This window comes from Eublepharis macularius, chromosome 3 (genome assembly GCF_028583425.1).
Source record: "Eublepharis macularius isolate TG4126 chromosome 3, MPM_Emac_v1.0, whole genome shotgun sequence".
Lineage (NCBI taxonomy): Eukaryota > Metazoa > Chordata > Lepidosauria > Squamata > Eublepharidae > Eublepharis > Eublepharis macularius.
The window spans coordinates 45098467-45112170 of record NC_072792.1 but is presented as its reverse complement, the minus strand read 5'-3'; the positions used below and the strand labels follow the sequence as shown (position 1 = coordinate 45112170).

General features: G+C 46.9%; 1 protein-coding gene across 5 annotated transcripts in view; it reads right to left on the bottom strand.

Moving 5' to 3' along the window:
* NAXD (NAD(P)HX dehydratase) overlaps positions 1–13704 on the bottom strand; it is a 34919-nt gene that overhangs the window by 3142 nt on the left and 18073 nt on the right. For all 5 annotated transcript variants that reach the window (XM_054975112.1, XM_054975111.1, XM_054975109.1 and 2 more), the window contains 6 exons: positions 13386–13474; positions 11817–11925; positions 1850–1900; positions 1669–1773; positions 1401–1521; positions 56–176 (listed from right to left, as the gene is read on the bottom strand). In XM_054975112.1, coding sequence (XP_054831087.1) covers positions 56–176; positions 1401–1521; positions 1669–1773; positions 1850–1900; positions 11817–11925; positions 13386–13474 — 596 coding nt within the window. The remainder of the gene's footprint in view (positions 1–55; positions 177–1400; positions 1522–1668; positions 1774–1849; positions 1901–11816; positions 11926–13385; positions 13475–13704) is intronic.

Sequence of the window (13704 nt, the reverse complement as noted above, 5' to 3'; positions counted from 1 at the left end):
TAACCACTTCTTAATGGCACTGCCAAGTCAATGAAAGAATAGAGGATCACCTTACCCATTTGTTTTTTCTGGTCCAGCAAGGAAGGCCCAGTGCGCTAGGACTCCAAGAGAACCCGAGAGGAGATCCCCTTGTCCACCACACCTTCTGCTGCTTCCTTCATGGCTACATACAAGCACTGCAAGACGAAGTGGTTAATGCTGTTTGTGGAAGTGACGAAATGCAGACACAAAGAGGACTTCTTCATTAATGAAAAAATGTCAGCCATAAGAGATTTAAAAGCATCGAGATTTCAGTTATTTCCTCTGATTCCATTGTGAAAAAGTTTACTCCTCAACAAATAAAGCTAGGTATGTGTTGAGTTTGCTTACTTGGGACAATACATTCCTGTTTTGTGTTTTAAAATAGTACTTTCAATAGATCTTTGCTTTGCTTGGTCTGTGTGAATGCAGATTAAAAGAACATGACTTTTGGAGAAGGGCTATGGAAAACTTCTGTATGCCTCAGAAAGCATAGCTTGTCTGTCTAGGCAACAAACAGTGCAATCCTAGCCAGTTACACCCTTCTAAGCTCATTGAAATTAACTGCACTGCTGTCTCGAAAGAACACCCTAAAAGGTGCTTTCTTTTATCCCCAAAACAAGGCATGTATCATTTCCTTTGCTAATACAAACTCAAATCTACAACAGTTTTTCTTTCTGAGCTTGCACAACTTGCAGTATAGTTTTCCAATACTTCCTTTGCCTTATGTATCATCATTAGGGTTAGGAATAAGACCATTGACATTAAACAGATGCTTAATTAGGTAGGTTATGCAAACCATCAAAAGGCACAAAGTGATGTTGTGCACCAAGAACCTATACTCATTTTTCCAGTTTTGACATGGTGCCTTGCCTTTGCAGGACTCCTTATTTTTGCATTTATATGATACCTTCATAATGTTCATCAGCACTTCCCATTCTGTGTGGCCACTTGTATTTCTGTTACATCTAGCTTTGTTTTTCCCAGCAACTCCTTGTCTCTGCCACCTACTGATTTGTTGTGCAAAGGAACTGGGTCTTATACTTTAATGGCATACAGTTGTTTGAGAAACATTCTTTTTTAAAAAGAAATTGCTCGGAGTAACTTAAAGATTAGCTAGTCTAGTCTGACCAGAGGCTTTGCAGACAATAGTTTACATCAAACAATTCTGAAAGAACCCTGTATTATGCTACTACATATTAACTATAGATAGGAATTTCTTATGTAATTACTACCTCTTAATTTCTACAAGTCTGAAATAAACCTACCCGGCTTATAATCTTCAATATGTCATGTGTATCCTCAGAGCATCTATCCACCATGGGACTAAACTTAATAATAAATTTTATTTTGCCTCTCTTCTTTAAACTGTAATGGCTTACCTTTTTCTCCATCTGAAATAAGATCTCGCTCTCCTTTCTGAACAATTGTCAAATTCCCCAAAGCTTGGCTGAGTCGTAGCACACATCCATGATGATCATTACTGTCTACAGGATCTCTAAGCTAAGATAGAAATAAAAACCACACATAGAATTAAAGATGTCGTTCAGTGATACAAAACATTCCTTCAGGAGATGCACACATTTACTTGAACATGGACAATATTAAAATTTGTTATATAAACTGTATCTTAAAAAAAAATGAACTCACCATAGCTTCATACAGTCTGCTAAACTCCATAGCATTTGGAGTAAGAATAGCTCTAGCATAACCCTGAATAAGAGAAGGCTGTTGGGTAATAAGCCACAAACCGTCCTGCACAAGACAGAGAAACATTTAGTGCCAGGAAAATACCATCATGCAAACAAGCTAATGAAAACTGAATACTTACAGCATCGATTACAATAGGGATTCCTTTGACCTTGGATTTTTCTATAATGCCCTGTTTAAAAAAATGAATAATTTTAAGAACTGTTACTTTACCTCTGAAAATACAATCAATTTCAAATTAAAAATTATGAATAGGTTTCAATATCAATGAATATCAGAATACAGATGCTTCTAAAAACCTGACAGTTCAAAGTGTCATGTGTTTTATGGGAAATATCCTCCCTTTGCATCATAAGCTTGTCCAGACTGAGGCACTTACACACATGCATTTTTAACAGATAAGGTCTGAAAAATGGGACATCACCCTACCCTACACATTTTAAAAGAATTTGCAAAGCAGCCTAGAGTAGGCAATCATGTACTTGGGGGGGGGGGAATATGGGGATGTTTACAAACTACCTGCAGTCTAAATTTATAGTCATGCTATAACAGAAGTCTAACATGCCAATGTGGCACACGCAAAAACCCTTTACTGAAGAAGTTAAGTCTGCCAAATATATGGGCAGATCAATTACTTCGGAATTTATTCATTCCTTAACACTCCTCTGTACACATGTCCAAGTATTTAGAGGAAGTAAAGATTTTGCAAAGCAGTTTAACGATACTCCTTGTAAGGGGTGTGCTTATATTTATATTTTAGTTGAAACAGGTTGTCTGTGGGAAGTTCTTTAGCAGACTAAGGATCAGCCACCGTCAAAGGTACTATGGTGGTTTTTCATTTCATCCCGGCTTGTAGAAAACAGGGTTAACATACCTGTAACTTATGTTCATCGAGTTCTTCTGTGCTGACACACATGGGACTGCGCAGGCGCAGGCCAGCCGCCGGAGAATTTTCTAGAGCTTCCATGGCTCCGAAGGGGCCGTTTGTCGCGCGCCTCAGCGACCGTTTTCCCGCCCAAACGGTCACGTGATCCTCCAGCGACCAACGGCCCCTTCCCTCAGTTCTCCCTTGCCGCCGCTTGACCAACACACCTCAGCCATAACACCTTAAAAACACCAATTTCCGTTACAGCCATCACATTATTGTGCATTGGAGTTCACAGCAGGGTAGGAGGGAGGGTTGTGTGTCAGCACAGAAGAACTCGATGAACATAAGTTACAGGTATGTTAACCCTGTTTTCATCTTCGTTCTTCTGTGCCTCCACACATGGGAGTGTACCAAGCTTCACACAATAAGGAAGGCGGGGGTGAAGTCCAACACAATTTTATTAAGCAAACAAGAACAACAATAAATAGATATGCCTATATACATCTATGTAAAGATACTGTGTAAGGACACATAAATACCCAATATTTACATATATACACACCCCCAGGTACATATATACACACTTTCACTCAAGGGTACCCAACAGGTACGCCAAGAAAGTCATACCAAAACTCCCTCAGGAAAAGAGGGAGTGTAAGACAGCCTTGGCCACAGATACATCCTGCTCCGCATTGACATCAACGGCGTAATGCCTGACAAAGGTGTCTGCAGAGGACCATGTGGCTGCTTTACAAATGTTAACCAGGGGCACCCCCCTGAGGAGTGCCGAAGAGGATGCTTGGGACCGCGTGGAGTGGGCTCTGACATGAAGCGGGCAAGCCACCCCTGCCAGGGAATAGGCCTTGCTAATGGCCGTCACAATCCACCTAGACAGGGTCTGTGAGGAAGCCCTGTTACCCTTGTCCTTGGCCCCAAAACATACAAACAGGTGAGGACAGGTGCGGAATCCCTTCGTCCTATCCAGGTAATAGGCTAGGGCCCTCTTCAAGTCTAGGGAATGAAGGGCCTTTTCCCCTTTAGAGGAAGGTTGAGGAAAGAACGCAGGTAGTGAGATATCCTGCGAGAGGTGGAAGGCGGACACCACCTTGGGCAGGAACCCGAGGCAGGGACGCAGGACCACCTTGTTGGGATGAAACACAAGAAAGGGAGGGTCAGACCGCAGTGCAGACAGCTCACTGACCCTTCTGGCCGATGTGACGGCCACCAAGAATGCTACCTTGTAGGATAGCATATCCAAGGGGCATGTAGCCATAGGTTCAAATGGAGACAACATGAGACGTGAGAGCACCAAAGACAGTGACCACTGAGGCACTGGCGCCGACACAGGCGGGTAAAGATTGTACATGCCCTTAAGGAACTGGCGGGATTGTGGGTGAGAAAACACCGTAGCACCCTCAACACGGGTGTGAGCAGCTGATATCGCTGCCAGGTGGACCTTGAGGGAGGACACCTTCAAACCCAGGCCACGCAAGTGGCACAAATACTCGAACACAACCCCCAAGGGACTGCTGTCAGGCACCACCCCTCTGGCAAGTGCCCAGAGCTCAAACCTGCGCCACTTGGCCGCATAAGCGCGCCTAGTGGATGGCCGACGAGCATTCAGGAGGACCCTCTGCACCTCGTCAGTAAAGCCTATCGGGGAGGAACGATCCGCCAAGCCGTTAGGTGCAGCTTCTTGGGATCGTGGTGGACTAGGCTCCCGTTTAGGAGAAGGTCTTGCCGAGGGGGCAGACTCACATACGTCCGTTGGGACATTCGCAGGAGCTTCGGGAACCAAACCTGCCGTGGCCAGAAGGGGGCCACTAGGATGCAGTCCGTCCCGTCCTCCTCTATCTTGCACAGGACCCTGGGAATCAAGGGGAACGGAGGAAACATGTAGTGCAAGCCCTGCGTCCACGTAAACTGGAAGGCATCCCCAATAGAGAGGGGGTCGCTCCCTGCCCTGGAACAGAACGTGTGGGCCTTGGTGGTTGCCGCAGTGGCGAACACGTCTATCACTGGATGACCCCACATCTGAAAGATCGGCCCAATGCACTCTACGTTCAGTTCCCACTCGTGGTCCAGCAAAGGGACCCTGCTGAGGGCATCTGCTCGGGCATTGTCTGACCCAGCCACGTGTATAGCACGGAGCGACACGCCGTTCCTGATAGCCCACTGCCAAGTGAGCGTGGCTTCCCGGCACAGGGCCATGGACACTGTGCCCCCCTGCTGATTCACGTAGTACATGGCAGTCGTGTTGTCCGTCTGCACCAACACCTGACGATTTCTCAGCAGTGCTGTAAGAGACACAAGTGCGAAACGAATGGCCCTTAGTTCAAGCACATTGATATGGAGGGTCTTTTCCCTGTCAGACCAGACATCTTGCACAGACACATCACCACAGTAAGCCCCCCATCCCAACAGAGAGGCATCAGTGGTAACCGTGATGTCATGGTGTTGATACCCAAAAGGGGTCCCCTTAAACAAGTTGTCATCAGACAGCCACCAGTCCAAGGAGGAGAGGATGACCCTCGGGATAGAGAATTTGAGGGACGGAGGGTGCAGCAGAGCATCGTACCTCCGCACAAACCAGTTCTGGAGAGGGCGCATACGCAGCCTAGCGAAAGGCACCACAGAGGTGGCCGCTGCCATATGCCCTAGTAGGCACTGGATAGTGCGCACAGACTGGAATCGGTTCCTTTTAAACATGGACACCAGACCCCTTAGGGACCGAGCCCTCTCCAAGGGGAGCAGGGCCTTACCCTCCACAGAGTCTAACAGTGCGCCAATGTAGGACACCTTGCAGCTGGGCACCAGTTTGGATTTCTCCAAGTTCACCAGGAGCCCCAGGCGTTGGCAAGTGCTAAGTACCAAGCCAATGTCCTGCACCAGCCTAGACTCCGATTCAGCCACGACGAGCCAGTCATCGAGGTACGGAAAGATGGTACAGCCTTCTTCCCGCAGGAAGGAAACCACAGGGGCCACACATTTCGTGAACACTCGTGGGGCAGTGGACAGGCCAAAGGGGAGCACCTTATACCGGAAAACCCTTTGCCGGTAAACAAAACTCAGGTACTTCCTGTGCTCCTTCCGTATGCCCACGTGAAAGTATGCGTCCTTTAAGTCAAGAACCGCAAACCAATCCCCTTGCCTCAGTAAGGCGATCACAGCCGCCAACGTAACCATTTTGAATTTGGTCACCTTGAGGAAGGCATTAAGGCCCCTCAGATCTAAAATGGGACGTAAGCCCCCATCCTTCTTAGGGACCAGGAAGAACCTAGAGAAGAAACCCTTTACAGAGTACTCATAGGGCAATTCTTCCACAGCACCCTTGGCCAAGAGCGACACGATCTCCGCATCCAGCTCGGCCATAGTGTTATTGACAGCTGTCAGGGGTGAACTGCATCTAGGCAGCTCAACAAACTCCAGCCCGTACCCCAGTTCAACAATAGTTAAGACCCATGAGTCAGATGTTATTGACTCCCACTCAGAGAGGAGTGGACTAAGTCTGTCCGAAAAGTTCGGGGATACGGCTGGCGCGACCCGTCAGTACTGCCTCCCGGCGCCCTGCTGGTCTTTCTGCTGGGCCGGTTGCTGTGCCTGACGAGGCTTGAAGGGCCGACGCCTCCTCTGCTGTTGTGCGGGAGGGTAAGGCCGCTGCTGGTAGGCAGGATACTGATGGTAGCCCGGCCGCTGCTGTTGGTATCTGCCCTAGTAGTGGTAAGGGCCGGACCGGGGAGCGTACCGTGACCTGGAGGAGGGCTTGTCCGCTGGAGCCAGACCCAAGGACCGCGCCGTCTGCCTGTCCTCTTTCTTCTTTTTCAGGGTCTCGTCGGTCGATTTGGAGAACAGCGAGTCCCCTTCAAAGGGCATGCTCTCCACCCTGGAACGCACCTCCTGGGACAGGGCCGTAGACCGCAACCAGGAGTGGCGCCTGAGGACCACCGCCGAAGCCATCCCTCTAGCAGCAGTGTCAGCAGCGTGGCTCCCAGCGTTCATTTGCTGTTTAGACAGCTGGACAGCCTCTGTTTGCAGCAGGGACACCACAGCCTTCTGCTCAGGAGGGAGGTCCCGGGTATAGGATGCCAACTTCTCCCAGAGGTACAGCTGGTACCCTGCCATGATGGTCTGGTAGTTGGCAATCCTCAGACCCAGCGAAGCGACGACGTACTGGCGCCTGCCCATGGCATCAAGCTTCTTGCCCTCTTTATCGGCAGGCACCGAGGAGTGACCCGATCGTCGGGGGTTGAATTCCTCTGTGACCAAGGAGGAAGGTGGAGGGTGTTTCACCAACGCCGGCCAGGTGCCCTGCTTAATCTTGTAAAGCTGCTCGATGCGCTTGGATGTTGGAGGTTGATCACAGGGCACCTGCCACACCTTCTCCACAATCTCCTCAATACCCTCGAGCATGGGGAAGCCAACGTACGCCGGATTATCCCCATAGATACGTTTGAGGAGCTTGTCCTTGGTCTGGGGAACTGCCGAAGAGATGTCCATCTCGAGAGCCTTGGCCATCCTTGCCATCTGGTCGGCGTAGATGCGGAGGTCCTCGAATGGCGAGTCCGCAGATGGCACTAGCTCCTCAGCCGGCGATGGTTCGGACCAGGACTCCGACTGGTAGCCGCCAAAGCTCTCCCCATCCTCCTCATCGGAACCGAGCTGGGATTCCGGAACCTGGAGCGGAGGGGGAGCCCACGCCGACCTCGATGTCGAAGGCCTCGGTTCCGACACGGAGAAGCCCGCAGGTGCCCCCTCCCATTGGCAACGGTATGGCGAGGGGAGGTAGGAAGCCTGCCGATGCCGGGATGCAGTGGACCGGACTGATCGGGCACTGTCCCCGGAACCATGCCGCTCACGACCGACCAGAGGTGGAGACGGACGGACAGGCGACGGACGGCTCCGACGAGGAGACGGGCTCGGTTCCAGCCTCGGCGACCGAAGGGCGAGCGATGGTCGGCTCCGACGGTGCGGGCTCGGCTCCGGCCCCGACGAGAATTCTGCGGGCACCGTCTCGAAGGCCATCGGATCCGGCACCGGAACGGAGATGTCTTCTGGCTCCGGAGAGCCCAGATGAGGAGAAGGCGTGTGAGGAAGCACGATGACCTCCTCCTGAGGAGCGGGACGCGGCGACCGATGGTGCTTGGTCTTTTTCTTCTTCTTCGGTGGTTCCGAAGAAGACCTCGGAACCGACGCGCTCCTCGCCTTCGAAGGGGACCTCGGCTTCGACCTCTTAGACTTTATCGGAATCGATCCGGTCGTCGGTTCCGATCGGGGACTCGGTACCAGGATCCTCGGTTCCGAAGCTGGTCTCGGATCCGACCTGGTAGATGACGCGCTACGGGGCGGCCGCACCGGTCCCTGCGCTGGAGAGGCCGCTCTCGACGCCGAGGTACTCGGGGGACGCGGTTTCGACCCCGACCTCGCGGAGGCCACTGAGCCAGCTCTTGAATGCCGTTCGGCAGAGGGGCTAGGGCCGGCCTTAGGGGAGGGCAACGGAGCGCCTCCGGACATGACCTTCTGCCACAGGGAGGAGTTCAGTCGGGCCTTGCGCTCCTGCCGGGCCTTGCTGGTGAAGCCCTGGCAAATCTTACAGGCCGTCACATTATGGGTCTCCCCCAAACAGAACAGGCACAGTTCATGGCCATCGGTCTTGGCCATCTTCGTGTGGCATTGGAGGCAATGCTTGAAGAGAGCCTTTGAGGCCATCTTCAGGGGCACGCGAAAGGAAGGTCAAAAACAGTCCGAGTCAAATTACCGAGTCCACAACAAAGTCCAAAACGAGATCCGAAGAATAGTCGAGGTCACGAAGTCCGAAGTCAAAAGCCAAGCAATCAGTCAGAATAAAGCACGAAGCACAAAAAAGCACAGAGCAACGAAGCTCACGTTCTCTCCAAGCGGCGGCAAGAAGAGAACTGAGGGAAGGGGCCGTTGGTCGCTGGAGGATCACGTGACCGTTTGGGCGGGAAAACGGTCGCTGAGGCGCGCGACAAACGGCCCCTTCGGAGCCATGGAAGCTCTAGAAAATTCTCCGGCGGCTGGCCTGCGCCTGCGCAGTCCCATGTGTGGAGGCACAGAAGAACGAAGATGAACCCACAGTTACATGGGGAAGAACAGGATATTTTTTTAAAATCTGCTAGAAGTATCGAAAAAGAATGGATTCAACTCATCTGTCATTAAACACTCCCAGGTCAGGCTGTTAGATTATTATTAGAAATATTAAAATTAGAATTAAAGTTAAGAAATCCATCCAATACTTGTTTCCATTGATTTCAAACGAAAATATTTTGAGGCTATTACACCTTTCACATGCACCCAAAATTCAGATGACAGACTGTACCCCTCACCCAAGGTTCATCATCTTTCTGTGAACAATTAAAATTCTCATCTTGCAGAACACCATTTTTTCTCCCAGCCCAACTTACTTTCCATATTAATGGAGAAAATTCCCTTCAGACAGCAGAGCACAGGAAAATAAAACCAGAGGAGGGGGCAGGGGAGCAGATAAGCTCCCAGTACACCGAGATTTTCTCCCCATTACATATGAACAGGCAGGGCTGCAATGTAATGCTTCTAAATACTAATATGCAAAAAATGCCAGACCCTAAAGCATCAGTTCTCCCTTGTAAAGAGAATGATGTGATGCTACATCATCTCTCTTGCATCTTTTGAGTTATAGTCTCTTTATAATCACATAGAAGAGAGAAGCCTTAACATTTGTCTCTCCTCCCTCCACCACCAGTAGAGCAAGTGAGCTGCCTAATGCTGGGGGACACAGATACCAGTCACTAAGAACCTAAGAAGAGCACTGTTGGATCATACCAGTGGTCCACCTAGTCCTGCATCCTTTTTCACATAGTGGCAAACTAGTTACTCTAGAAGGCCAACAGTAGCACATGGAGGCTGAGCCCTTCTCTAGATGGTGCCTCCTGAAACGGGTATTCAGAGGTTTATTTCCTTTGAATGTGGAGGTTCTCTTTGGTCACCATGGCTAGTAGCCACTGACAGACCTATTCTTCATGGATCTGTCTAACCCCCTGTGCAGAATGGGTATTAAATGCAAGGGTTACCAAATGCTGCATCCAGAGAGTGGAAGGTAAAAAACAACTGTCTGAAGGGAGGATGACTGACAGGCTGCTCCCCTCTCTCTTGTGATGGGCCAGTTAGAAGATAACAAATTGGCACTGACAGGATTGTCAAGAGAGTCTAAACTTGGAATCTGGCCAGGGAGGGTTCCTCTGTGTGAGGAAAGGGAGGGAAAAGTTTGCCCTACCTGGGACAGCTTATGGTTGATAAAAAAGCCTTTAGTTAATGAACTAAAGTAGGAAAGCCAGCACTAATTTTATTGAGACAGGACTGAACTGGAAGTGTATGTTGTTGGCAGAGGAAGTGGGTAGTAAAAGGAAACTCTCCTTCAGCCAGAAGAACAGGGTTATGTCTTTACTGGAAGAATAATTCCAGAGTTTTTGACTCTCTGGAGTACCCTCAGTCTGGAGTAAAAGGAAAGGAGTGTTGTCTGTGGAAGTCTGTACACCTAAACTGAAGTAAAATCACTGAAGGAATTTGCTTTAAGTAACTTAAGTCTGTAACTACCAACCTCTCACATCTAAGATCTGTAAATATTTGAAACTAAGCTTGAAGAAGACTATTGTGCCTCATACTAGTGAAGTGTTCTGATCAACAAAGAAAAAGTTACCTCAGTTTTCCTTTCCCTGCCTATCTACACACCAACCTTGTCTGTTGAATAAATCTGCTGTTAATGTTTTGAACTTTACCTCGCCTCTAGTACCATTTCATTTTAAAGGAGATGTGGGCCTCTGCTTTTCCTCTACAATATTGGGCTGGGATATAAACATTCTAGAAGTGTGGGACAAAAGGAATTCTAAATTACACCCTGACGCACACTACCAAAGGCTTCCCAGCCCCAGCAAACGTCAGTTTTGGAGGGAAAAGCTACCTCACAATGGGGGAGAAGTGGGACAGCACGCTATACCCCCATTAAAGCAATCTATGCCTGTAGCCATCACTACATCTGGCAACAAATTCCACATTTTAATCACTCACTGAGTGAAGTAGCATTTATTTTTGTCCATGCTAAATCTATTGCCCATCAGCCCAAGATCTAGGATTTTGGGAGAAGAAAAAGTTCTCTGTTCACTCTCTCTACCCCTGAATAATTTTATAAACCTCTATCATGTCCCTCTTTATTAGTCTCCTTTCTAAACTGAGAAGTCCCAGACTCTTCAGTCTTTCCTCATACAACAGTGCTCCAACCCCTTAATCATTTTGGTTGCCCTCTTTTATACTTTTCCACTCTGCAATGTCCTTTTTGAGATACGGTAACCAGAACTGCACACAGTATTCCAAATGAGACTGCATCACAGATCTATACAGGGGCATTATAATACTGGCTGTTTTATTTTCAATCCTTCCTTATCCTCATCATAGATTTTGCCTTTTTCATTGCTGTTAACACAGTGGGTCAACACTTTCATTGAGCCATCCATTATGACCCCACAGTCTCTTTCCCTCTCAGTCTCAGCAAGTTCAGAACCCAATAGCATGTACTTAATTAAAAGTTGGGATTTTTTCTTCCACTGTTGTTCCCATGGGTCTCTATAGCCTTGCTTGCACACCATTATACAAGCAAAACCTCTGCCTTTTCCCTCTGTTGGGTGATAAACATAAGTTATAGCTACATTCACCATTGTTTAAAATTTGTAGAATTTGTATTTGGAACATTCTGTTAGATGTAAACCAAGGTTGTCCAGGACAGGAAGTTGTAATTTCCTACTGTACACTCCTAAAATCTACTATCCACCCGAGCTCTGGTGATACAGCAGACTAAAACTGTCAGTCAGATCACAAAGTTGTGTTTTATATTACGGTGGAAAACAGATTCTTAAAGCATGCTACATATCCTTCCAGTGGTGTGATCTCTTTTTTTCTTTTTTGGTCAGCATGGTGACCTGCTTTTTTTGCCTTGAGTTTTTTAAAAATGCTTTTTCTCAATTTGTGCAAACTTACAACAATATACTCAGACTTAGATTACCTCCTTTTAAGAAAGTTAGCATTCACTTGTCATCAACAGAAAACTCACATACAGACTGCCATGCCAGTTTATTACTCCCATTAATAAATCCTCAATAATAGTTATCAGTGATGAACCTGAAACAGAAAATAGGCTTAACAAAAATAGCAGGGACAGTACATTCAAAATTACCTTGGCATTCTCAAGTAGTACATCATCCCTACCCAATCCAGGTCCTATGACAACTGAGTGTAGTCGTGGTAACCACTTTTCTACTTCATGAACGGCATCAGGGCTGTCACTGATGAAACAAAAAGGAGCACAAATTAGCAAATGTTCAAAGTTCCGATGCTTTCATTGGCAAGAAATTTCATTTTTTCCAGTTAGCAATGGTGGATGCCACTCACCCAAAGTATCCATCCTACCAAAAAAAAAACCCCAAACAAAGAAATTATGATACCACACGAAGATGACATTTGTCTGCTTACGGCCCAGAAAAAACAGATTACCTCTCACGATATGCACTGCAAGGGTGTTCCTCTAAGAACAAAGTGGGTAAATATCAGTTCATTCCAATGTGTGGAATATGATGCATCAGCACAGAGCTGAGAGAAAGAAGGGAATAATGAAGGTAGACCCCAGAAATTAAGAGGAAGTATTACCCTAATGTTCATATTGTGGTAAGAGGTTAGTGCTTTTTTTTCTTCTAAAAAGAAAGGAAAAAACGAATCACCATGTATTTTTCAAGCTTTTTTTTGGATCAAGTTCCAATCTATTCTTTAGACCCCATATTTTCCATTTTACTTCCAGACAGCATTTTTCCTTCCTTTCATTCTTGTTCCCATATTTAAAATAGGAGTTAGAGTGACCAATACCTGCCTTAAAGTTTGCCAACATGGAGCTCACGTTTATACATGGCATGAAGGCACACATATACAGGGCATAAGTCGACAGGTTGCTAGTGGAAGTGTCCTTTCTAAATCTCACTGTTGTTTTTTTTTAGCATAACCTTTATTGTGTTTGGGTTTTTTCCCCCTTGAATTGTAGTAAGGAATTATTCAACCAATCTGGACACATAAGTTGGAAGATAACAAGCTGAGCTGAAGCTTTGAGCACCACCAATTTTGGAAGGCAGCAGCTGCCACTGTCTACCGCTTAATCTAAAACAATTAAGGAGTTTCACTGATGTAGTGGTTAATGTTGGATTAGGATCTGGGAGACCTAGATTCAAGTGCCTATTCTGCCATGGAAAGTTGCTGGGTGATCTTAGGCTACTCATACGCTACTTCACAGAATTGTTGTGAGGATAAAGTGAAGGAGAGGAAAACAATGTAAGATGTTTTGGGACCCCACTGGGGAGAAGGGCAAGGTATAGATGAAGTAAATAAAATAAATTCAAGAGTGATTGATGGAAAAAACCAAAATCTTGATAATTCTATACTTGGCATGAGCTGCAGCAGCAGAGATTTCAGCTGCTATAACTAAAGAAGAATGAAATTATGGTAAGTATGACAGAACCATCACAGTAAATGCTGAAAATGCCAGGTACGCTACAGCCATCCGCCAGGGTCCAGAAAGAGATTGTCTTTTGATTGTGTGTAATAGCCTTGAGTTAAGAGAACATAGAGTGCTAGAATAAACATAAGGACTGGGGTTCAGTTCCAGATCATTTCTCTTGAGCTTCAGCTTTAAGTTTACCCTGCTCAAGCCTGTAAAGCAAAATGTTTTAAGAAGAAAGCAAAATACAAGGAAGTTACTTACAGAACTGGATGAACAATTAGCTCTGGGCTGTAAGACTTTATTACAGTTGCTGCATCTTTGGTACAAAATACGTGGGATAGGTCTGCACCCTAAGAAATTTAACATAGAATCATTCATTAGTACTAGCGCTAAACCATCAAGAAAAAATTATTCATTTCAAACTAAACATCCAAGTCAGTTTCTCGCCTTTTAGCTTTATGCTACCACCTGACACAACGAATCTACTCCACAGGTCTGCTTTCCCCACTGATATCCAATCCTATATACATTTTCTTGGAAACACATCTAATGACTTCACTAAAACAAATGTTTATAGGGT